Consider the following 27,630-nt stretch of genomic DNA (forward strand, 5'->3'; position numbering starts at 1 on the left):
CAATTGGTCAGACCAACAGTGGACAGTTTTAACTATGGCCACCTCTTGTTTCAGTTTCTGCCTGTACCACGGCAATAGCAAGATGGAGGAGTGATCCGACTTTTCAAATGGCAGGCAGAGGAGCGCTTTGTAAGCGTTACGGAAGGGGGAGTAGCAGTTGGCAAGTATGATATCTCCCCGTGTGCTCACCTGGATGTGTTCACAAAACTTCGAAGAGACTTTAGACAGCGACACTCTGTTAAAGTCACTGGCAATGATGAAGGCAGCCAGGGTGCTGATGGTCTCGTTTATTTCCTTGAGAGCCAGGTCAGTATCAGCTTGCGGCAGAACAAACACAGCTGTGATAATAACAGCCGTGAACTCTCTAGGCAGTCAGAAAGGTCTACACAGCAGCATAAATACTCCCGATCTGGGGAACAAAAGCATTTGAGGGCATGTACATTCCAGGGAGTGGAGCAACACTTGCAATTTTCCTGTCCTCCGGAACCATGCCAGAGTCCAATGATTCTTGAAAGGTTATTACTAATGCCTCCACAATTTCTACCGATACCTCTTTCAGAACACTAGGGTGCACTTCACCTGGTCCAGGTGAATATGTATCCTTAGGTCTTTCAGCTTTTTGAGCACTATCTCCCTTGTAATATTAACTGTACTCACTTCTCTTTCCTCACACCCTTCAACACCTGGCACACTGCTAGTGTCTTCCACAGTGAAGACTGATGCAAAATACTCATTTAGTTCATCAGCCATCTTGTTATCCCCTGTTATTCTTTCTCCAGCCTCATTTTCTAGCAGTCCTATATTCACTCTCATCTCTCTTTTATGTTTCATATACTTGAAAAAGCTTTTTCTATCCACCCTGATACTGTTTGCTAGCTTGCTTTCATATTTCATCTTTTCCCTCCTAATAATTCTTTTAGTTGCTTTCTGTGGATTTTTAAGCTTCCCAGTCCTCTATCTTCTCATTAAATTTGCTTTGTTATATGTCCCCTCTTGCTTTTACATTAGCATTGAGTCCCTTTTCAGCAACAGTGGCACTATTTTGCCAATTGAGTATTCCTTTGTTTTTGGAATACATCTACCCTGCATCTTCATTTTTTCTAGAAACTCACGCCATTGCTGCTCTGCTGTCATCCCTACCAGCATCTCTTTCCTCCTCTCTCATACCACTGTAATTTCCTTTCCTCTACTGAAGCACTGCTATGTCAGACTTTACTTTCTCCCTATCCGATTTCAAGTTGAACTCAATCATTTGTGATCACTGTTAATTAAGGGTTCCTTTCCTTAAGCTTCCTAATCTCCTCCATTTCATTACATAATACCCAATCCAGTACAGCTGATCCATCTTTACTGAGATCTTTACAGAGTTCTGTTCAGGGGGCTGATATAGGGGCTGTCCTTGAGCCTGGTGTGATACGTATTTTCCTTTATAATACAACTGTAAAGCTAAAGAAGCAGGCACAGACACAATGGTGGCATTCACAAGAAACTTTGGGACCATTGTGTTAATTTGTCCAAAAGTTAGGGAGCACACCGACAGATTTAACTTCTAATTACACTACATATTTTACATGAGACACATATTAATCTTTCATTTTCCACAGCAACTTTAGCTTGGGTTGTAATGCATTTGCAATTGTGGTAATGATAATCGGACCACATTCATTTACAAACACAGCATGATAGGGATTTTATTTTCAATGTCACAGTACGTGTATGAAAGTATGTTGGGTTTTTAAAGGTTGAAAATGTAGATGGCAGATTTTGCCAGATCTCACACTGATGTTAAGTATGAGCATTAGCAGATGATTCTGAGTGCAGGGAACAAATTGCCAGGATCTCAGGCATTCTTAGCTTAATGCTCAGTCAAGAGTAAATCTCCTTTAGCCAATGAATGATAAATGTCTGAAATAATCTGCTGAACAAGGAAATACTGCGGCAAATTCTTAGGAAGTACATATGGAATTAGAAGGATAAGTTTAGATTTTTTTTTAATCCCTGTACTTTGATTTTTCGAACTCTCACCACACAAAAAATCTCTTCAAAATGTGACATCTAAACATATATTATCAACCCCTTATTCATAAGTAACTACCATCAGCTTCCTCCACAGACTCCAACATGATCCACATAAATCAAACTATTGCAGCCTTGGAATAGGGCCCCCTTAATTTCTCCAGCAGTTCTTAAGGATAGACATCCTGGAAAGCCATGGATTCGCTGGGAGCACTGAGACCTATTTTTAGGTTTTCTGGGGCAGGATCTAATTTAAGCAGTTCATAGATGGGAAACTGTTGAAATTCCTGAGAAACTGCAGTATTTTGCTCCATTATTAATCGCAGAATGTAAGCATTTGTTTTCATTTACAGCTTTCAACATGAACTAATCATTCATCATTGCAACAGATATATTCTTTATGCCTCTACATTTTCTAAAATATTGTACCACTTTGATTTTTAAACATGACCCTTTTCACTCTCCTTTTTTGAGTTGGTTCAGAAGAACATCAGGGGGAGGTAGAAATAGCTGTAAGGGCTTCACCCAAGAGGCTATTCTTTGTCTTCATGTCTAGACAGTGAGTGTTGTATGTACTCTGACACTGAAGCATATTCCATCAATTTTCACTTGTATGAGTCTAGTTTCCAAAAGAAAAATTATTATATTCCTGTGATCTAACATTATTTTTACAGGACACAAACATAATCTGTTCAATTCTCAAATAATTTGTATTTCACAATCAGAATCTGAATCAGTACCAGGTTTATTATCACTGACATATATAGTGAAATTTGTTGTTTTGTGATACCAGTCACAGTCCAGTACATAAAATTAATATAAATTACAGTAAGAATATATATATATATATATATATAAAATAGATGAAAAAGAGAGCAATCAGGAATCTGATGGCAGAGGGGAAGAGACTTCTCCTAAAACGCTAAGTGTGCATCTTAGGGCTCCTGGACCTCCTTGTTGATGGCAGTAATGTGAAGAGGGCATATCTTTGTTGTTGAGTGTTCTTCATGATAGATGCTGCCTTCTTGAGGTATTGCCTTTTGGAGATAACGGGGAGGTCAGTTCTCATGATGAAGTTTGCAATGCTCTGCAGCCTCTTTTGTTCTGTACATTGGCACTCCCTCCATACCAGACGGTGAAACAGCAGTCAGAATGTTCTCCACAGTACATCTAGAGAAATCGGCTGGTCTTTGGTAATGTACTGAATCTCCTCACACACCTAATGAAATATAGCTGCAGGTGTGCCTTATTTATAATTGCATCAATACATTGGGCCCAGCGTGGATCTTCAGAGATACTGACACTCACCCTTTCCACAGCAGACCCCCTGATGAGAACAGCTGTGTGTTCTCCCAATTTCCCCTCCCTGAAGTCCGCTATTAATTCATTCGTCTTACTCCCACTGAATGCAAAGTTGTTCTTGCAACACCTCTCAATCAGCCAGTCTATCTCACTTCTGTATGCTTCCTTGTCACTATTGGAGATTCTGAGAACAGCTGGGACATCGGCAAATTTATAGATGATGTTTGAGCTGTGTCTAGTGACACAATCATGAGTGTAGAGTGAGTACATTTCCTACCTTGATACGTGAAAAATAATTATGGACTGTCCAGATTACGTCCAAAAGTGTGCGTAACTGCTCGAGTATTCTGTTTAAAAGAATGAGGGGTGACCTTATTCAAGCATATTAGATCTCAAGGAACTATAACCCTATGAGGCCACAACCATATTCAGTGGCAAGGTAGACTCAAGGGGCTGAGTGGCCTACTGGTGCCACTACCTTCTTGCATTCTACAGAATGTTGGTTCTGCATTATAACATTGTGTAAAATAGGACAAAAAAAATGTACTGTTTTTACATGTGCCCAAAGGCAACCTGGCAGCAAATGTATACTGTATTCTGTTCCTAAAATATGGTTTAATTTACTTTAAGGGTGCTTAATTTCAGGACTAAGCATGATGCAGAGTGTTACTGCACTGTGTTTGACATAGATGAACAAGCGAAATACCTTTTTTTGAGTCATAGAGTCTTTGGAACTTACAGTTCAGAAAAAGGGCCCTGGGTCTGCCATCCACTGCAACCATCAGAAAGCAATCCTTCGCAATTTTCCTTGTAACCTATTCTCCCCACATTCTCTTCAATGGCCTTCATATTCTGCCACCCACCAACACACTAGGAGATATTTACAGTGACCATGTAACCAATCAACAAGCACATCTTTGGTGTACGAAGGAACCAAAGCACCCGGAGGACCCACGTAGAGTTACCTGGAGAAGATGTAATCTCCATACAACCTTAAAGAAAGGGCTATAAGATAAAGAGGACTCCTGGCCTCACAATCTACTTTGTCATGACTTCACACCTTATTGTCTGCCTACATGCATTTCCTTTGTAACTGTAACACCGTATTCTACTTTCTGTTATTGCTTTCCCTTTGTAAAATCCCAATGTACTGATATGATGAAAATTATCTGTATGGATGGCATGCAAAACAAAGATTTTTACAGGACCTTGGTACCTCCAATTTACCTGGGTTCCTGGCAATGTGACACCGTGGCTCTGCTAGCTGAGCAAGTATCGCCTTAGTTCTGATGAATACCACATATATCTCAAGAAACTTCCATGACAACGAGAGTCAGCTTTATCTACTGGTACTCATTTCAAGGAAGGGTTTTCAATACTTTATCACTGTTTCTAATATTACTCATTAGGAGAATCATGCAGTAGAAACCAATTTTTAGACAACAGATGGTCCTTTTTGTCTTACAGGGACTGTTCAGCAGTGACTCACCTCTGCTTCAAAAGATGCTTGTTGTCTTCAATGGTTATATTTTCAGCATAGTCTCTTCTGAAGATCTCAAAAGCTTCCTGACGTCCAAGAGACATTTCTCCTGCTGAGGATAAATGGAAGACAGAGCTGTTAAATGAGTATATTCACTGTAAATTTTGCACCTATATATGATGTTGATCATAGAAATTTCTTAAACAGAGACAGTGGCTATATTTCATTTGGAGTTTGAAGAGATTTGGTCTGTCACCTAAAACACTCGAAAACTTCTACAGATGTACCGTGGAGAGCATCCTGACAGGCTGCATCCTGTCTGGTATGGGTGAGGCTACTGCACAGGACTGAAAGAAGCTTCAGAGGATTGTAAATTGACTTGGCTCCATCTTGGGTACTATCTTTCAAAGTACCCAGAACATCTTCAAGGACCTTCAGTACCCAGGGCATGCCCTTTTCTCGCTGTTGCCATCAGGGAAGAGGTACAGAAGCCTGAAGGTACACACTCAGTGATTCAGGAACAGCCTCTTCCCCTCTGCCATCCAATTTCTAAACGGACATTGAACCCTCAGACATTACCTTACTTTTTAATATATTTTACTGTTTTCTGCATAATTTTTAATCTATTCAATATAAGTATATTGCAATTGATTTAGTTACTAATTAATTATTATCATTATTTTATTTTGGTTTTTTTCTCTTCTGTATTATGTATTGCATTGAACTGCTGCTGCTAAGTTAACAAATTTCTTGTCACAAGCCAGCGATAACAAACCTGATACTGATTCTATCTTTCTATCACTTATTACTGATAGCCCTTGAAAAGGTGGTGGTAAGCTGTCTTTTGGAACCACTTTAGTATTTGTTAAGGTAAAGGTAGCTTATGGTGCTATAGGAAGAAAAGTTCCAGTATTGGTAAACTGGCTCATTTTTGTCACGAGGTGAAGTACAGTAAAAAAAAGCTGTTTTGTGTGCCATCTACAGAGATCATTTCATCACATCAGTACATTGATGTAGTACGAGGAAATATAAGTTTACAGAGAAAGTACAGTGCAGGCACCAACAAGGTCAAGAGTCCATCTTATCATACAAGAGGTCTGTTCAATAGTCTTCTTATGTTTTGATAGAAGCTATCCTTGAGCTGGTGGTATGTGCTTTCACCCTTTCAGTGCCACAGTTTTCCCACACTGTATACAGGCAGTTTAATGTCCAGTTATGATGAGGGAACAGTCACAAAATATTTCCAAGTCAAGATGGTACCTGGCTTGGAAAGGAACTCATGTGCTCCTTGCTGGTAAAACTTGAAGAGTGTTTAAAACATATGCGGCATGCACACCAAAATTAACCTTCAACTTGGGCCAGTTGTACCAGCATCAAACATCCTCTGCCTGGGCCCGACTTCGCCTCTCGGTGCCCAAAGCGACCCAACTTTGCACCTGGCTCAGTTGTACGAGCATTGGAACTCCAACTGCAGTGATTCTGCAACACACCATAATGGCACATCTGTGAACTCACCTCGCCATTGCTCACCCCTTCTCTGTTTGTGGCCATAGTGTAACAGAATTTACCTCAGGAAAGGCATTTTTAATGATGTTTTTAGTCAGATATCTTAACTTTTTAACTACCAGTGAGTTGATGTTTGTCTTTGGTAGTCCCATCTTAGCTGGAAGTTTAGTGATTACACATAAACCAAAGTGGGCTCAAAAATGTGTACTCAAATAAGTGTATTATGAGGCCCTACACCGATGTGTCAATACACATATATGCGAACAGGAACAAGCCTAAGATTTGGGGTAAGAGACAGCCAGCTGTCAGGAAGCTGATTGCGGTCTGGTGAAGTGGAGGAGAGCTCTGGTTCTTGAATGAAAAATCTAAGCCAATGGAATGTGAGGTGCATGGTGTCTGAAGGAGGAGAGAAAAGTGACAGTGCTTATTGGATGGGATACTGCCCACAACAGCTTCATAATGGGCACTCTCAAGACAATGTGTACTAGTTTTTCCAGCAAACAAGATGTTGCATGTGAAGTGATCACATTTGATGCACAAGGGTGAATTTCAACTTCAAGTGATGGCTCAAATCTCAGAGATGGCACAATTTGACCCAACAATGGCCACTTTACTTTTCACTTGGAATAAAATCAACTTCCATTCACATAGAGGTGAAAAAAAACAGCAGCACTAGAAATATAGAAATTAGACATCCAAATTTATCTGCCAGAACGTTTGAGAGTATCTGATTTGAGAAGATTTACGTACTGTTTGTAACAAACTAGTCATAAAGTTATAGAAATAAATAGCATGGAAACAGGTCATTTGGCACACCTCATAACAGTGACTAGTGAACACAATTCAATTAGTCCCACCTTCCAGTGCTTGTCCCACACACTTCTATGTCTGGGTGATTCAAAAGATAATTTAGACACCTTTTGAATGTTGTCAGTGACTCTGCTTCCACCACTCTCACTGGCAGAGAATTCCAGGTTCTCACATCTTCTGGCTAAAAAAGATCCTCCTCAGATCTCAGATCTTATACCTTGACATATATCAAAGTCAAAAGTAGAACTTATTATGTGTGTACATATTCTGTATGCTACCACACAATATCTTGAGATTCCTTTTTTTGCAGGTACTTACAGGAAAATAAACACAATTTATGGAAAAAAAACTGCACATAAACAAAGACTAACAAACACCAAATACAAATTGTGCAAATAAAAAATATGAGTTGTGGAGTTCTTGAAAGGGAGGCTGGAGGTTGTGGAATCCATTCAGAGCTGTGGTGAGTGAAGTTAGTTATCCATGGAGATTCAGGAGCCTGATGGTTGTGCTGTAATAACTGTTCCTGAACCTGGTGGCGTGGCAAAAGAGGCTCCCATGCAAAAAGAGTATATAGCCTGGATGATGCAGGTCCTTGATGATGGATGATACTTTCCTGTGACAACACTCCTTGTAAATGTTTTCAGTGGTGGGGAATGCTTTACCTAAGATAGACTGGGCTGTATTCACCAGTTTCCGTAGACTTTTCTGTTCCTGGGCATTGATGTATCCATTGATGCATCATTGATGCAGCCAATTAAGATACTCTCCACTACACATCTACAGAAAGTTTTTGATAACATGCTATATCTATGCAAACTTCGAAGAAAGTAGGGGCACTCGTGCTTTCTTTGTAACGGCACTTATGTGCTAGAATTGGAACAGATTCTCTGAAATGATAACACATTTAATCTGCTGACACTCTCCACCTTGAATCCCCAAATAAGGGCTAGCTCATGAATCTCTGCCTTCCTCTCCCTGTAGTCAATTATGATCTCTTTGGTTTTGCTGACATTGAGTAAGAAGTTGTCGCTGTGGCGCCATTCAACCAGATGTCCAATCACCCTCCTGTATGCTGATGTATCACCATCTTTGACTCGGCCAAATGTTGGGTGTCAAATGTATGTGAATGTAACAGGCAAAGGTAGCCAGGGCTGATTCTGTTGAGCAAAGAGCAGTTAGGCTCTGCAAGTATCAATGAATGAGAAAACATTGGTGGAGAACAAGCTTAAAGAAACAAATGGAAATCCTGCCAGAGGTAGCTCCATGTTAGAGATGAAAAGTCAACTAGGATGGAGCTAGCAGCAATAATGAATTAAACTTATTAGCTGTGATCCATATTTATAGACAACAAAATGAGTTAAATCACTTTTTGTTATGTCGACACTAAGGTCTTAAGCTCAATGTGGTAGTAGAGTACTAAGCAGCAAAATAATTACATTATTTGCTAGCAATCAAAAGACTGGATTAGATAAAGATGAATGAATAATCCAGAGAGAATTTCTAATCCCACTGTGACAGTTTAAATATCTAATAAAAATCTAATCTTAAAACTCTACTAATAGTACTGTTGAATAGAAAACCCCTAGAATGCTATAAAGTCTTATCTGGTTATTCATATCCTTGGAAAACAAGTAAAACTGTAGTGGACAAAATGGAAATGTTGACTGAACTCAGCCATTCAAGCAGCATGTGTGGAAACAGATGCTCGTTCAAGTTTCAAGGTAAAAATCTTTAATCAGAGATATATTCTAATCGGATCTAGCCTAATTGTAATTCCAGACCCTAACAATGCAGTTGACTCTGGGTTAACCTCCTCAATGATCCAGCAAGTCACTCAGTACAGTTAATGTTGTGCTGACTGAATGGCTTGCTGGGTCATTGATGAGGTTATTTTGTGTATGATTTTATTAAATACTACTATTGAATGAAATTATACAGAGTATATATCCTGACCAATAAGCTGGCTCTTTCGAGGGCTTAAAAATCATATCTAACTGGCAGCATCCGCAGGTGCTGCTTGAACCACTAAACACCCCAGCAGGTTGTTTGTTGCTCTGAATGTAACTGCATGTTCATTATTATCTATTCAAACTGATAAAAAGACTCCACCTCCTCAACAAACTTGACCGCAGCTCAGTTGGTATGCATCCAAACCAGAAAATAGAATACCCCAGTCTCCACAATACATTCGGCCTCACATCCAAACTGATGCTTCAAAGAGCACCCTGAATCTTTTACTCTTATCTGAAATTCCCATTTCTCAAAGTTGTAGCATTCTTGTCAGTTTTCACACCAGTATTTTATTTCTAGTCTTATTTCTTGCGTTATTGAAAATTGTACACGTCAGCTGACAGCAGTGCCCCTTCCTGTGCAAAATGACATTGTGGATGCCAAAACTGAGGTGGGGACCTATAGAGTGTTGATGAACAAAGGGAACTGGAAAGTGTCATTTGGGAAATTAAGGCCAAGAACAACATGATACAACTTTATATTATGGTTGGGAGATACCTAGAATATTGTGTCAATTTCTGGATGCTATATCACAAGAAGAATATGAAAGAAATGGGAAAGGTACAGAGGATACTCAACAGGACGCTGCTTGGATTGGAGCATTTCATTGACTCATAGTCACAGAATTATACAGTACAGATACAGTCCACTCATCCATGCCAAGCGAAATATTTCCCTGAACTAGCCCTATTTGCTTGTGGAGAAAAATGAACAGTCGATGTTTTGTGCTGAGACCCTTCATCAGGACTGGAAAGGAAGGGGACGAAAGCTAGAACGAAAAAGTGAAGGAGGGGAAGAACCACAAGCTGACAGCTGATAGGTAAGATCAGGTGAGGGGGAAGATGGATGGACAGGAAAGGGGATGAAGCTAAAAGGTGATAGGTAGAAGAGGGGCTGAAAATGAAAAAGGAATTTATTAAGAGAGGACAATGGAAGAAAGGGTCAAAGGAGGAAAGCAGAGGGAGATATTTTCCCCTAGGTATCCAAGAGGGAATAGGCTTAAGGTGAGGGAGTGGCTGAAGACTGGAATGTGTTGCCTGAAGAGATGGTCATGGTGGTTATGTAAGGAAAGTCATGAGGGAGGAGCCAGATCAATTGAAACGTTTAAGGTGGAGGTTGAAAGGTTAAGGAATTATGAGGAATTGGCACTCTTTCTACACTCATGACTGTATGGCTAAGCAGAGCTCAAATGCCATCTATAGATTTCTCAATGATTCAGAAACAATGAATCAAAAGCAGATTCAGTTTTATTATCATTGACATATGATGTAAAATTTGTCCTTGTGAGCAGAGTATAGTAAAGTAATAAAAATTTCAATAAGTTACAAGTTAAATAAATGCTACAAAAGCTGAATAGTGAGACAGCGTTCCTGGGTTCACAGATCATTCAGAAATCTGATGGCAGAGGATAAAAAGCTCTTCCTAAAACATTGATTGCATGCCTTCAGACTCTCATAGCTCCTCCCAATGGTAGAGACACAAAGAGGGCATGACCCAAATAGTGAGAAACTTTACTGGTGGATGCCGGCTTCTTGAGGAATTACCTCTTGAAGATAACATAGATGGTGGGAAGGGGTGTCCTTGTGATGGAACTGGCTGAGTCAATAATGCTCTGCATCCTGTTGTAATCCTGGCTTTGCAGCCTCCATACCAGACCGTGAAGAGACCAGGCAGAATTCTCTCCACTGCATATCTGTAGAAATCTGCAAGCCTTTGGTGATATACCAAATCTCCTCAAACTCATAATGAAGCAGAGTCACTGGCCTACCTTCTTTATGATTGCATTGATATGTTGGGTCCCGGATAGATTCTCTGAGATATTGATCCACAGGAAATTGAAGCTGCTCACCCTTTCCACGCAAACCCCTCAATGAGGACTAGTGTATATTCTCCCAACTTCCACTTCCTGAAATCCACAATCAATTCCTTGGCTTGCTGATGTTGAGTGTGAAGTTGCTGTTGTGACACCACTCAAACAGCCAATCTACCTCAGTCCTGTACATCTGTTCATCATCATCTGAGATTCTACCAACACTGATGTCATCAGTGAACTTATACCGTTAGATGTACTACCAACACATTTATGCAAGCAACACGAAGGTAGGCCAGCAGCTCTACTTTGCAAGGCATTTGAGGAGATTTGGTGACCAAAGGCACTGATAAACTTCTACAAATATATGATAGAGAGCATTCTACCTGACTGTATCACAGCATGGTATGAAGCCTGCATTAAGTGGGATCACAAGAGGCTGTACTGGGTTGTAGACTCAGCCAGCTTCAACACAAGTATAACCCTCACCACTATCAAGGACACTTCAAGCAGTGGTGTTTCAACAATGTGGCATCCATCACCAAGGACCCTCACAATCCAGAACATGTCCTCTTCTCATTATTACTGTCAGGAGGGAGGTATAAAAGCCTGAAGACTCACACTCAATGAGTCAGGAATAGCTTCTTTCCCCCCTCCACCATCAGATTTCTGAATAGTCCATAACAGACAGACAGACATAATTTATTGATCCTGAGGAAAATTGGGTTTTGTTACAGCCGCACCAACCAAGAATAGTGAAGAAATATAGCAATATAAAACCATAAATACTTAAATAATAAGTTAATCATGCCAAGTGGAAATAAGTCCAAGACCAGCCTGGACCAGCACAGGGTGTCTGACACTCTGAGGGAGGAGTTGTAAAGTTTGATGGCCACAGGCAGGAATGACTTCCTATGATGCTCAGTGTTACATCTCCGTGGAATGAGTCTCTGGCTAAATGTACTCCTGTGCCTAACCAGTACATTATGGAGTGGATGGGAGTCATTGTCTAAGATGGTATGCAACTTGGACAGCATCCTCTTTTCAGACACCACCGTCAGAGAGTCTAGTTCCACCCCCACAACATCACTGGCCTTACGAATAAGTTTGCAAACACGAGGAAATCTGCAGTGCTTCTCCTTATAGATGCTGCCTGGCCTGCTGTGTTCCACCAGCATTTTGTGTGTGTTGTTACAAATAAGTTTGTTGATTCTGTTGGTGTCTGCTACCCTCAGCCTGCTGCCCCAGCACACAACAGCAAACATGATAGCACTGGCCACCACAGCCTCATAGAACATCTTCAGCATCGTCCGGCAGATGTTAAAGGACCTCAGTCTCCTCAGGAAATAGAGACGGCTCTGACCCTTCTTGTAGACAGCCTCAGTGTTCTTTGACCAGTCCAGTTTATTGTCCATTCATATCCCCAGGTATCTGTAATCCTCCACCATGTCCCCACTGTCCCCTTGGATGGAAACAGGGGTCACCGGTGCCTATGTACACCACTGTATTATTCTCTTTTTCACTATTTAGTCACTTTTGTAATTTACAGACACACTACATATAAATTTATAGATATATGTAGGAGCACATTTGCTCTTACACCTCTTCCCTCACTACCATTCAGGGCCCCAAACAGTCCTTCCAGGTGAGGCAACACTTTACCTGTGAGTCAGTTGGGATCATCTTCCGTGTCCAGTCCTCCTGGTGTGGCCGCCTGTATATCAGTGAGACCCAACATAGATTGGGAGACTGCTTTGCCAAACACCTACACTCTAACCACCAGAAAAAGTGGGATCTCCCAGTGGCCACCCATTTCAATTCTACTTCTCATTCCCATTCCAACATGTCAGTCCTTGGCCTCCTCTACTGCCATGATGAAGCTACACACAAGTTGGAGAAGCAACACCTTATATTCCATTTGGTGGGCTTCCAACCTGATGGAATGAACACTGATTTCTTGAACTTCCAGTAATTGCCTCCCCCCACCTTTCCTTCACCATTCCCCATTCCCATTCTCACCTTATCTCCTTACTTGCTCATCACCTCTCTCTCTGGTGTTCCACCCCCTTCCCTTTTTCCCATCATCTCTTGTCCTCTCCTATCATATTCCCCCTTCTCTCGCCTTTTATAACTTTCACCAATCTTCCAGGCTCTTAACTTCACTCCTCCCCCTCTCCTTCTACCTAGTTCTTCTTCCTCTCCTCCCCCACCATCTTACTCTGACTTCTTGTCTCTTTTTTTCCAGTCCTGATGAAGGGTCTCAGCCTGAAATGTCAACTGTTTACTCTTTTTCACAGATGCTGCCCAGCCTGCTGAGCTCCTCCAGCAATTTGTGTGTATTACTATCATTATTATTATTATTATTATATAGATTTTTATGTCTTTGCTAACCAACAAATTTAATGTCATACAAGTCACTGATAGTAAATCTAATTGATAGGATGAGATGAGGGCAACATAGATCAGCCATGATCATATTGAATGGTGGAGTTGGCTTTAGGGGCCTAAGTGTTTACTCCTGCTGCTTTTCTTACATCCCTATATGGTGGTAGCTCATACTCTCAGGGCATTAACAAACCATCTATATAAGGCATAGAAGACTATGGACCTAATGTGAGTTAATAGGATGAGAGTAGATTTACAACAGGCAACACTGGCATGGTGGCCCATAGGGCTTGTTTCCACATTGCAAGATTCTATGACACTATGAAGCAGATCAAAAAAGTCACAGGTTTATTAAGTGACAGAGCATTCTTGAGAATCTGTATTCTTACGCCAGACAAGAGAGAATCTGAAAATGCTGGAAATCCAAGCAATACACACAAATCGCTGGAGTAACTCAGAAAGTTCCAAAGCATCTATGGAAAAAGGTACAGTCGACGTTTCGAGCCAGGACCCTTTCTACCCAAGATCTGCTTTCTCTTTATTTCCGGACAGTCAACCAACTCTGCAAACCAAAGATGTTTGACATCACTATTCTGGCCTGTTGTCTTCAGTTGTCAAGAACTCAAGCTCTGAAAATCATTCTGTATATCTGCCTCCTCCAACCCTGCTCAACTGCACTGGACCATTCTTGCCTGTTGAACACTATTCAGTAGGCACTCCACTGGCAGCAATACCTTCAGTTGTCAAAATTCCGAGCTCTGCAGTTCCTTGTTTAGATCTCTTTCTTTACCTCTCACTCCTTCTTGATCAAACTTTTGGTCATCTATCTACTTGTGTGGCACAGCGCCACATTTTGTTTGAAAATGCTGCTATGAATAAGTGAACATTTGAACCTTTTAAAATCTTGCTTTTTATTTTCCTAGTTTAGAGGTGCTATATATTTTTTTGCTTTTTGGTTCTATTTTATCGAAGGTCAAGGTAGTGAAAATTAGAGAAGGAAGTGACCCACTCTATCAAGTGCATGGGGTTGGATAATTTGGATGGAATCATTTACAAAGTATACAAAAATGTTGAAACTTCTATCGTCTGCTTTGCTTTGGAAAAAGTGTGTTGACTGTGTAGATTCCTGGCACAAACAAACAAACAGTGATTCTGGCAGAAACCTAAGGATATCATAGCATTTTGCTTTCCTCAGTAATCAAGTAACTCAAAATAACCACATCTCAACATGGTATAATAAAGGAAGCTTGTTTATTTCAATGTCTACCATTTTCTGCTCACTGTGTGGTGGATATAAACTAAGGGAGCAAAGTAAATATTTTATGTAATCTGAAAATGTTTAAAGAACTGGAAAAAAGAGGTGAACATTTCCGTTTTTGTCCTCCAGAGGTTTATCTTTCTCTTAGATTTCAGGATTGCAGTTTGAAATTAAGATCCAAAACTTAGCCTGAAATGTGGGCCACTCTGTATGGAACTGCATGGAAACTATATGGAAGCTTGGGACTCGTGCATATGCCGGTATGAATGCTTAAATCCCAAATCTCTGCACAGTTGATTACTGGGGATTTCCCGACTATGCTCAGATGCTTGAGTCCTCAGACTTGGCACAGGCTCAGTGTCTCCATTTATTACAGCGGAAAGCATGGTTACAAGGGGGAATGGATAAATTACAGGTACTTAAATTAACTGAGTTACATTAAATTGTTTTTAAGCATTTCCAAATTCACTTTTTTTAATTTTTGCATTTTTAATAGCAAATTTAACAATTTTTGAATATGTTTTTAATAACTGTTGAATTGATTTTTTTTGTAAATTTAAGCGTTTTTTAATTTTTTTAATGAAATTTGAGATTAGGTTTGTTTGTCACATGTAAATCAAAATATTGAAACATACAGTGAAAAGCATCGTATGTGTCAACGACCTACACGTTCCAAGGGTATACAATGGCAGCCCACAATTGTTGCCATGTATCTGGCCCTCAACCTACTAACCCTAACCCATACATCTTTGAACGAGGCAGGAAACTGGAGTACATGGAGGAAACAAACACGGTCATGGGGAGAATGTACAAACTCCTTACAGACAGCAGTGGGAATTGAACCCTGATCAGTGATTACTAGTGCTGGGAAACACTGTGCTAACCAGTACGCTACTGTGCCGGCCAATCTGTACTGCTCGATCTGGGTGATTGACAAAAAATTTATAGGCATTACTTTTATTTCCAGTAGTAAAACAAGTTTAAAATTTACAGATCAATGAACAATGAGTTTGAAGCTTCTCAATAATCTTAACAACACTCCACATCCAGAGAGGATATAGAATATAAAACATAGTACAGTATAACACAGGAACAGGCCCTTTGGCCCACAGTATCTACACTGAACACAATTCTGCCATCATATGATCTCTCTTCATATTAATATGCCTGTGTTAAAGTCTCTTAAACACCTTTATTGCATCTGCTTCCACCATTAGTCATGGTTATCCATTCTAGATACCAATTATCAGGCTCCTGAACCAATGTGGATAATGTTTAACTTGCTCCACGACCTGTAGATTCACTTTGAATGGCTCCACAACTCATGTTCTCAGTATTATTTTTTGTTATTATTTCCACAATATGACTTGTTTTGCACATTAGTTGTTTGCCAATCTTTATTATTTATAGTTTTTCATAAATTATATTGTGTCTCTTGATTTTCCTATAAATGCCTGCAAGAAAATGAATCTCAAGGTATGCACATGGTAGCCTGGCGTTAGTATGACACTATTACAGCTCAGGGTATCAAAGTTCAGAGTTCAATTTCAGTGCCATTTGTAAGGAGTTTCTGCATGGGTTTCCTCTGGTTGTTCTGGTTTCGCCCATCCAAAGACGCAGCAGTTAGTAAGTTAATTGGTCATTGTAAAATTGTCCTGTGACTACTTTTTCTATAATTTGCAAAATTTGTCTACTTTTACATTTGGTGTCAGTTCTTGTTATTTATAGCTTTTCACAAATTCTATTGTACTTTATTTTCCTGTAAATGATTCTTAAGGTAGGCACCCTGAATATAAATGTGTCCTGTACATAAATCAATCTATGCATATAAGCCTACTTATATATTTATATTTATGGCGTTCTTTAAATTGTGTTCTTAATCTTATTGTGTTTTTTTGTGCAGCATCAGATCTGGAGTAATGACTATACTGTTCTCCTTTATACTTGTGTACTGGAAATGACATTAAACAATCTTGAATCTTGAATTAGGGTTAAATAGGTGGCTTGCTCAGTGGCATAGCTCATTGGGCAGAAGAACCTGTTCCACGCTGCATACTGAATGAAAAAAAAAGTACTTTTATAATAAATTTACTTTAGACTTTACTACTCTGTATGTAAGATACTTGCTCTACACATCTCCATTAAATCTTCCCCCTCTCATTTTAAATACATTCCCTCTGGTATTTGATATTTCCACTTTGGGAAAAAGATTTTGACTGTCCACACTGCCAATGGCTGTCATAATTTTAAGAACTTCTATCAGGTCTTCTCTCAGCCTCTGACACTCCAGAGAAAACAACTCAAGATCGCCCAACCTCTCCTTTTAGCAGATTCCCTCTAATCAAGGCAGCAGTCTGGTAGACCTCTTTTGCACCCTCCCAAGATTCCACAGGGTGACCAGAATTGCACACAATACTCCAAATACCCAATGACCTTCACTTCCTTCATGGATTCAGTCATATAGCATGAATGCAGTTCCTTTTGTTTGCATCCATGCTAAACATCAAGCACCTATCAACACATGGGCCCTCTTCTATATATTATCATCCAAATACTTTGCAAATGTTAACAGAGTGGTATGCTGCCACTAGCTCATCAAACAATGTGTTACACTCATGAAAAAAAAATACCTCTTCAAATTCCCTCCATCTCTCACACACATACCTTTAATAATAGAGACATCTAAAACTATTAAAATAATGGCTTTAGATGTTTCCATCTTACAGGAAGGTTTCCAACCACCCACCCTACCTATCCTACATAACTTTATTTACCTTGACCAGATTCCTCATCAGCTTCATCTACTCAAAGTAAAATAACCCCAGCTAAAACCAATCTTTCCTCATGACTGAAATGTTCCATCCCAGGTAAATCTCTTTTGCCATCTCACCAGTGCAATAATGTACTTCCTGCAGCATGGTAACCACAACTGCACACGATGCATCCAAAATGTTGTCAGTTAAGCATTGTACCAGTAATTCCATGCTGTTCTATTCCAGGTCCGAACTAATGAGAGCCAGGATCCTTACTGTGCCTAAAAAAAACTGTTTCACAGGGACATTTCTAAATGAGCTAACAAAAGCTAATCCATGGTTTGTAAACTATTTGTCATTGCCTGGTTTGTATGGCTCATTACATATAAGTGAGTTTTACATCAACACCTACATGGTGCACGCTTATGTGATTTAATATCATACTCCTCTGCCACTGATCTCAAGCTGATTTTTACACTGATAAAAAGAAATTCATAAGGAAATCTGGAATATTTTTCTGAAATTACAGTGTCTGACTGACTGGCTTGCTTTAGGGTGAGGACTTAAGAAAGATGAAATGTGTCATCTATTTATTCGATGGAGTTTAGCAGAATGGAAGATGAACTTGTTGAAATACTCAGGATTCCTTTTTTAAATATCATATATATTTTATATATAATATAAAATACACACACATATATATATAGATAAATATATATTTCTATATAAAAAATTTCTTTTATGATGACTTATCTTTAAATTTTTGATTAGAGTGGTATACCTTTATGTGTTATGCTATAACATGCTGATCAATTTTATTACAATATATGAATGTACACAAGTTATGCTACGTGTTGCACTCTGTAAATCTTGTTTTTTTTCTGACTAAAAATATTGTAAAAAGAAAAAAAAGGATTCTGAAAGGAAGACTTTCCTTCAGAGAGTACAGAACTAGAAGTCAGTCTCACTTAAATAATAAACCATTTAAAACTGAGATCAGGGAGTTAACCACCCTGGGGGAATATTAATTTTTGGGATCAGTGTTGAAGTACATTTGAGGTTACAATCAGCCATGGTTTCCAGGCTGTTTGAATAGGAATGCTCATACCTACTTCTGTGTCTTACGCTTTAATAGTTGATAATTTTGTTAAATAAAATGCATACAACATGATTTTGCAACATGCTTTTCAAAAAATTTTGGTACCTATAATCTCATCACAAGCTGTAGAATAGCAGTGATTTTCAAATGCCCCAAGAGGAATGGAAGCTCATAGCTGTTGAATGCTTCTAGCTTTGTAAATAACATCTCCATAAATGGCCACATACAGCTGACCTTAAAAAACAGCTATAGTAGTTTCTGGATAATTTTCCTGGGTTTGCTTGGAATCAATGCAAAATAAACAAACAATCACAAACAGATACAACTCACTTATCCTTTTGGAACAAGAAGTAAAGATGATGATAAGATGAGCTCATTCACTAATTCGTGGCACACAGTAACTTTGCATATTCTTAAGCAAGATTATGGGGGAAAAGAGCTTTTCATGCTTGTAAGCATTACATGTTCAGTCCTTGTTTAATGGGTTTCTTCAAACGAGCTCAGGGATTACTGTTTCATTTGTTAACAATGATTGCTGAAGGCTGCCAAGCTGAAACACTCTCTCTATCTGGTCTTCTCTGTTGTTTTTTTAAATTTCTAACATCTACATTGTTTTCATTCATTTTCTAGATAAACCTGTCCTATAGAACATTGAAGAGTGTAGCAGAGGAACAGACCCTTTGGTCCAGGATGTTGTGTCGAACAGTAATTAAATGCATTAACAAAACTAGTGCCTTATACCTAAACTAGGACCCTGTACCTCCATCCACTGTACATTCATACACTGGTCGAAGAGCTTCTTAAACACATCTATTGCATTTGCCTTTACCAAAACCGATAGCACATTTCAGACAGCTACCATTCTCTGTGTAAAAAAAATTGTTCCCAAAATCTCCTTTGAAATTACACTCCTCACATTAAAGGTATGCCCTCTCTTGTTACACATTCCAACTCAGGGAAAAGTACTAGCTATATAGTCTATTGATTCTTCTCAATCTTATAAACTCTATCAGGTCTCCCCTCCGTCTCCATCACTCCAAAGGAAACAACATAAAGACCAGAGAAAGACAGCAGATGCTAGAAATCTGGATCAACACGAACAAAAGTGCTCGAAGAACTCAACACATCAGGCAACATCTATAGAGAGAAATGAAAAGCTGATGGTTCTGGTTGAGACCCTTTATCAAAAAACAACCCTAGTTTGTCCAACAACCCCTTATAGAACCCACTGAATTCAATACTCCAATGCAGGCTAACCTAAATTTATAAGACTGCAACATAATTCCTGACTATTGAATTCAATGCATCGACTAATAAAGGAAAGCATGTCACACACCTTTTTAACCACCTCATCAAACTGCTCAGATACTTTCAAGCAGCTATGTGCTATGTTGAAGAACCAGCCTGCACAATGTCACTTGTTCGTGACACCCTTGTGCAATATATTGGGTAAAATAAGGAATGGAAAGTCTACCATTCTCACCAGTAACTCTCTTAATAAATGTTATGCACATTCTTTTTAAAGAAAAATATATTGATAAAAAAAGATATACTGTACTACAAAACCTCTCTACTGCAGATCATTTCTTGATGTTTGACAATGACATGCACATGGTGATAAGGTTGCACCATAACAGAACACAATGTTCAAAATCAGCTTCAATGCAGCACAGTTAAAGAATACAATAAAATAGGAACAGGAGTCCTGTTAAAGAGTCTCAGCCCGAAATGTAGACTGTACTCTTTTCCATAGATGTTGCCTGGCCTCCTGAGTTCCTCCAGCATCTTGTGTGTGTTGCTTGGATTTCCAGCATCTGCAGATTTGCTCTTGTTTGTGACAGGAGTGTGCCACCTGATTCCTCAAGTCTAGTCTCACATGGTTGATTTGCTCTAGGCCTCATCTCCTCTTCTATGCCAGTTCTCCAAAGCCCTCACTTTATCTACATCCTCTTCAAAAACCTCAGTGATCAGCCTCCACATCACTTCAGGATAGAAAATCCCAGATATTCACCACCCCCTGCAGGAAGTCTAAACTCAACAGTGAAGAATAACACAAAACATATATACAGCTCAGCATTTCACACTGGCTTCCCCTCCATGGACTCACTCTCTCTCGCTGTCAGTAAAGCAGACAACATAATCAAAGATCCCGACATTTCCTCATAAGGTAGAAGATATGTAATCCTGAAGCACGTAAAATCAGGCTCAAGGACAACAATCATACCTGTGCCCAAGAAGAGATGGGTGAGCTGCCTCAATAACTATCACCCAGTAGCAATCACATCTACTGAGATGAAATACTTTAACAGGTTGGTCATGGCTAGAATCAACTCCTGCCTAAGCAAGGACCTGGACCTGCTGCAATTTGCCTATCACCACCATAGGTCTACAGTGGATACAATCTCACTGGCTTTCCACTCGGCCTTGGATCACCTGGACAACAATAAGACTTACTGCTGTTTATTGACTACAGTTCAACGTTCAACACAATCATACCCTCAGTTTTAATCAAACAGCATCAAAACCTGAGCCTTCCACTGTAACTGGATCTTTGACTTCCCCACTGGGAGAGTACAATAGTGCACCGCAAGGATGAATGCTTAGTCCACTAGACTATTCTCTCTGTGCCCTTGATTGTGTAGCTAGGTACAGTCCAAACGCCATCTATAAATGTGCCAACAACTCAACTATTTTTGGCAGATTTCAGATGGTGATGAGGAGGTATAAAGGAGTGAGATTAATCAGCTGGTTGAGTAGTGTCACAGCAATAACCTTGCAGCCAATGACAGTAAAACCAAGGAACTTATTGTGGACTTCAGCAAGGGAATGTCATTTTAGTTCATAAGAATTGTGCATGTGTTTTGGAAATTCTTTAATCCTTTGTGTGTTTACAAATGCTTTTGTGTTTTAAAAATAGTTTGTAATTTGGAAATATTTAAGATAAAAATCTTCTGTGAGTTTTAAATGTGTTTGAAGAATGTTGTTTGGATTTAAATGTGTATCACTAAAAATAAATGAACTATGTTCTAAACTGTTTTGTTAGCTGGAAGTATCCTATTCTTGGTAGGGAGAGGGGATCCACCTTTTGAACAGTGGGTTATTGCCAGCTAAACCTGCAACTGAGAATAAATAGGGAAGTAAACTAGCTTCTGAAGATTGGGTAGCTATGGTATAGTCATCCTTTAATGAGTATATCTGTGGCTATTTACAGTGTATCCTTGGCTATTTACATTGTATCTGACACGGCTTAAGCTCTTTCTTTGACTTTAGAACTTACATGGTCAATAAACATTCATAACAAATCACAACTTCTATCCAGTTATACAACTATTGAATGACCCCCTAGTACAATAATATGAACTATTGCCCTCACAGTCTATCTCATTATAGGCTTACACCTTATTGTCTTCCTGCACTGTAGTTCCTTTGTAACTAAAACACTTTGCTCTGCATACTGTTCTTGTTTTCCCTTGTACTATCTCAATGCACTGACGTGATGAATTCTCTTCAGAGACAGCATGCAAAATAAAAGATTTTCCACTGTATTGTGGTAACTGACAATAATAAACCAATTTACCAATTTATTACAGCAAGGATCAGGTCTTTGGACTTGCTATAAGATGGCGACACGTTCAGATACAGTGGCCACTCGACGGCCTACCAAAGGTGATCTTGTCTTTTTTAAATGTGTTTTTACGATCGCAAGACAATGCTAGATACAAAGAACTTCAAGTACTGCAGATCTACCCCATCCGCAAGTGGCTCGTTGGTGGAGGAGCGGGACTTGGTGCAGACTGTGTTACCCCCTGCTATAGGAAAGCATCGGAGTCAGTGTGTGAAGGCAATGTGCTGTCTAACAGTGATCGCAAGACATCTCTAATGTAAAATGCTGCAAGTCCATTTTGCTTGTTTATTGGTGAGACAGATGGCGAGGGAGCTGCATGGCCTCAGTTGTAGTGAGGACTACGCCTCAGGCCAAAGGCTTGCCCGTTTCAACAGCCCAAGAGAGGAGATGGTAACGTTGTATAGCACAACGTCCTTGCTGGTTTGGGGACTGGACTCTCCTGTCAGTGCTGCCCTCCATTGTTTGATTGGTGGAACAAGATGCCAGATTGCATGCTTGCATGCATACATTCATCTGCAGGGTACTGAGAACCACTTGTCATTGCTGATAACAACCATGCACCGTCAGTTTACAGGACATGACCCTGATCCTCAGGGTCTTGGGATATATATATAATGTGACTGTAAGTTTACTTGCTGGCTTTTATGTGCTACATGTGCACTGCGCTGTGTATGACTGTTGGTAGTATGTTTTGCACCTTATGGCCCTGGAGGAATGCTGTTTTGTTCGGCTGTATTCATGACCATTCATGTATGGCTGAATGCTAATTAAACCTGAAAAATGTTTGTGCTCACCATGATGTCAATTTAAAGTAATCCTATTTGCCTGCACATTGTCAATATCACTAAATATTCTCTCTGTCATGTGATCCAGCTATTTTCTTAAAACAGGCTATGTGGCATCATTTGCACAATGTGTATGAAAGGCTCTTTTTTCAATGTCATAGACTGGGTATCAATTCTATTTTGCACAATCCAGGAATGAAAAGACACTAACATTTCCTTATTATTCTCATTCCTTCTGTAACCTGGCAAAGGCACTGGTTAAATAGCAGAGTTAAAGAGGGACAAAAAACAAACATCATGCTGACTGGCATCATTGCTGGTTGGGAGGCATCCAAATTGGGAAACATCTGTACTGGCTAGGCATCCAACGGCTATGCCAACATGAGTTTACAGGCTGCTCTTGACTGTCGAAGTATAGACATCCTGTGTTTGCGACCCAGCCTCAAAGTTAATTTAATAAGTTCCCCTTTATTCTGACATGACTTCAACTGCTTCACACAAAAAGTCTATGTTTGGAATATGGAAGCGAAGTAATACCATCTGATCACTAATCTGGCCCAGGAATGTTTAATTCTTCTTCCCCCCACCAAGTACTGCTTTTGATATTGAGCGTGAAAGCTGGAGTATTAGATTCAAAGCCAGCAGGAAAGGCAAGATAGCTGCACGTGCACGTAATCCTATGACATGGAAACCTGACTGCTGTTTCAGTTGTGTCCAAGGATATAATGAGGAAACAGCAGGATATATGTCAATGAATTAACACATTATCAGCTAGTCCCCTGAGGATTCAAACTAAAATCTCAGTCAGTATTATATCTGACTGAACTATACAATAGTGTTCAGTCAGGTATTTCACTCTATATTTACAAGACATAAGCAGACTTAATATTTTCTTTGTTCCTCCTGGGAGGTGGAGTATTATAGTACAGACAGGCTTTTCATACAGCAGTACATTTAAAATTGACTCAATACATCATTTTAAAAAGAGCATAGTGCTGTAGTGCTGTATGAGACTATTACTGCTGGGAATGGTAGATTTTCCAGTCTTAATTTTACTTATTTTATTGCATGTGAACCTCACAGACAGAGCCAGGAATAATTGCCCTTAATAAGATGGCGGTGCAGCATCTTCTTAAAGGTACATCTCACTATGGCATTGCTTAGGGAGTTTTGCGGACTTGGATCCAGTTGCAATGGAGGAAGAGCACTACACTTCCAAATCAGGCTAGTTTGTGACTTGGAGGAGGATCCACAGGCAGTGATGTCCTAATGCAGCTGCTGCCTTCATCAAGTACATCTTAAGAGGGTAGCATCCATCACGAATGACCTTCGCCATCTGGAACACGCCCTCCTATTACTTACACTGGGAGGAAGCTCAGACCACACCCGGTGATTTTGAACAACTTCTTACCTTCTACCTCAGATTTTGAAACAGTCCATGAACCTAAGAACATTACCTCAGTATTCTTATTTTTGCCCCATTTATTTATTTTGTAATTTCCAGTAACATTTATGTCTTTGCACTGTACTACTGCTGCAAAACAACATCACATCATATAATTCTGTGATAATAAACCTGATACAGATTCTGCCCTTGTCATTCTTGCTGGTATAGGTCACATTTTTGGGATACGCTCAGGAAGTAAATGCAGGACATTTTGTGAATGGTGCAAACCACAGCCACTGTGGACTAATGGTGGAGGCACTGAATATATGAGCCGTGGAATGTGTGCTTTGAAGCAGCTGCCTTATCCCGGATGGCATCAAATTTCATGAGTTTCATTGCAGATGCCCACACCCAGGAAAGTGGAGGGTATTTCATCACATCATTGCCTGATGGAAAGGCTTTGGGGTGTCAGGATGTGAATTTCTAATATAGAACACACAGCCAATGATGTGATCTTGTAGCTTAACATCTACATATCTGCAAGCACGAGGAAATCTGCAGATGCTGGAAATTCAAACAACACACACAAAATGCTGGTGTAACACAGCAAGCCAGGCAGCATCTGTAAGGAGAAGCACTGTCAGTTCCTTTGCTCCCAGAGATGCTGCTTGACCTGCTCAGTTCCTCCCACTAAATGTTCCTTGCTCCAGATTCCAGCATCTGCAGCCTCTTGCGTTTCTTGCATTTGCTCAGTTATTTCAGATTTGCAGCATTTGCAATATTTTCCTTTTGTGCGATAGCCTGAGTGACAGGTTTGCCTTTCAGATGCACAGAATCCATTCTGAAATGGGCTACAAGTAAGCAGACACTGCTGCTGGCAGAAATGTGGTGAGCAGAAAAGAGTGGAGGACAATTCAGCAGTGTGATAGTGACAGATGCAGGATGGAGGTAAGTGAGGATATGGGGTGCTGCTTAACCTTCTAATAATTCTATTCTGGTTTTATAAACTTTGATTAGGTTGCTCACTTCAAATACTCATAAACACACCCCATCACAATCACTGCCTGCTAGAGTTAGTTCCCATCCATATGTTTTGAAAGACCTCATGAATACAATGATTCATTAAACATTTGCAAATGTTTATAAATCTTTTGGATCAAGATTTATCCAAATAACATGATGGGGAATGATGAACAACACATACAAAATGCTGGGACAATGCAGCAATTCGAGGTCAAATCTACGGAAGGGAATAAACAGTTGATGTTTCAGGTCAAAACCCTTCATCAGGACTGTAAAGGAAAGGGAAGAAGCCAGAAAAAGAGGTGGGGGTAAGGGAGAAGGGAAGAGTAAAAGCTTGCAGGTGATAGGTAAAACCAGGTGAGGGGGAAAGTGGATGGAGGAAGGTAGACCGACTGAATTCATGTCTGCATACCTCAACTCCACTTTGTCCTCTTGGTTCGGTCTCTTCCTATCTGTGTCCTATCATGACACTTCACTTGCTCTTAATATTAGCCCCTTATCAAAGGAAGGATATGCTGGCATTGGAGAGAATCCAGAAGAGAAAATGAACAATCAAATTAGCTCTGTAGAATAAAGATGGAGTAATTACCATTGGGCTGAGAATTTTAAGTATTCTCTGACAGTTATGATTTCCAGTAACTGATTTTTTTTATTTCATAGTATTAGCCTTGTTTTTTTCCCATTCATCCACAATTCTCATTTATTTTGATCTAGTTACATCTCTTCCAAATAGATGAGTTGCGAGTAAAAGGCATGCAATGACCTGTGTCAGCAGCACCAGCACTTTCACTCTCACCCTATCACAGGCATTTGTCTCCACCGCATACCCATCCTTCTCTGCAACTTGAGTCACGTTTGATTTGCAACAGTTCTTCCAAAAGTTCCTATTGTTGCAACTATTCCTGATGAAAGCCATTGGCAATAAAACATTAAGCTTGCTTCTCTCTCCACAGATGCTGTCTGATCTGATGAGAATTTCCAACATTTATTCCAGACTTTCACCATCTGCAGTTTTTTATTGCTGAGGTCTGTGTATTATTGATATTAACATGTGCCCAAATAATTATTGCTTAAAAGTGATTCAAGAAGACATTTTGATGAAAAACTTAAGAACAGTAGAATAGAAAATTACCTGATGTTTTTTGTATGTTTAAAGGTCAGTAATAAAATGGCAGGAGTTTATAGCCTTCAAATATATTGAAATTTGAGAATGCAATTTAGAATAACAGGGAAAAAAGGTGTGCTCCTTTTTTTTATGGCAATGGTAATTTCATTCCAATTGATATTCTCCCATGGTATTAGGGAAGGGTCTGTCAGGCCATGGGGCTCTAATAATGATGTCTATAAAGGAAGCCAGGCTGTCTCTTTGGTCTGTTTCAAGCAGGGTCTTTTTCTTCAATGTTTAAGCTACATATGATGATGATAATATCTGGGGAGCTGATTTGAACAACTAAGTCAGTTCAACAATGTGATTTAAAGAGTGTAGTTAAAATGAAAATCCCAGCAAAGCATCCAGTTATTTCCACCCATATTAAATCAGTTTCCTCACACTGTCAAGGTTCAGTTCCTTCTCACAACTAGTTCCCCAGATATCATAAGCTATGACAGTTTATCCAAATGAAACTTCCTATTAAGCAACTGATTGAATCAGGCCTTTTGCCAGCATGAAGTCCACGTCACAGAGTAATATAATAAAACCTCATTGTTAAGGAGTATACCAATGAGTGGGCCGATTATGAATAGGACTTTCAAAGCTCTGTGTAAGTACCTATTTAATCAAGTATATACTTCAATTCCATTTTAGTTTGTGCAATCCTTTGTCCACCTATGATTGTAAAGACATGCTATGTTTCTATTTTTTGATGGTTTTTATTTTTTCACTAAATTTACACATGGAGTATTAAAAAAAACAGGCACATGGACCGTTCAGAATGAGGGTTAGAAGCTGCTTCTGAATCGTTGAGTGTGGGTCTTCAGCCTCCTGTACCTCTGCTCTGCCTTGATGTTAGCAATGAGAAAAGGGCATTAGGGTTAGCTATGGTGAAGTTAAGGGACATATACAGTTTGAAGTGAGCTATTTAAAAAAGGCACCTTCAGAAATTTAGAGATGAATAGACAGTACACATTGCAGCTATGGTGTATCAATGGAGGGAACAAATGCATTAAGTGGTAAATGGAGAGCCAATGGTGAGATTGCTTTGCTCGTGATGGGGTCAGGCTTCCTAAGCCCTCATTCAAGCAAGTGGAAAGTATTTCATTGTGCTCCAGATGTGGCTTATGGGTGGTAGATGGGTTCTGAGGCTTTAGAAGATACAATTTAGCACAGGGTATCCAACCTCTAATTTTTTCTGGTGGATACAGTAATTGTAGGGCTAACT

General features: G+C 39.6%; 1 protein-coding gene across 3 annotated transcripts in view; it reads right to left on the reverse strand.

Moving 5' to 3' along the window:
- The window catches only part of kif6 (kinesin family member 6), a 553,299-nt gene that overhangs the window by 241,486 nt on the left and 284,183 nt on the right, over positions 1-27,630 (reverse strand). For all 3 annotated transcript variants that reach the window (XM_059982794.1, XM_059982793.1, XM_059982792.1), the window contains one exon: positions 4,808-4,910. In XM_059982794.1, the coding sequence (XP_059838777.1) occupies positions 4,808-4,910 (103 nt within the window). The remainder of the gene's footprint in view (positions 1-4,807; positions 4,911-27,630) is intronic.

The sequence above is a fragment of the Hypanus sabinus genome, chromosome 10, assembly GCF_030144855.1.
Source record: "Hypanus sabinus isolate sHypSab1 chromosome 10, sHypSab1.hap1, whole genome shotgun sequence".
Classification (NCBI taxonomy): Eukaryota; Metazoa; Chordata; class Chondrichthyes; order Myliobatiformes; family Dasyatidae; genus Hypanus; species Hypanus sabinus.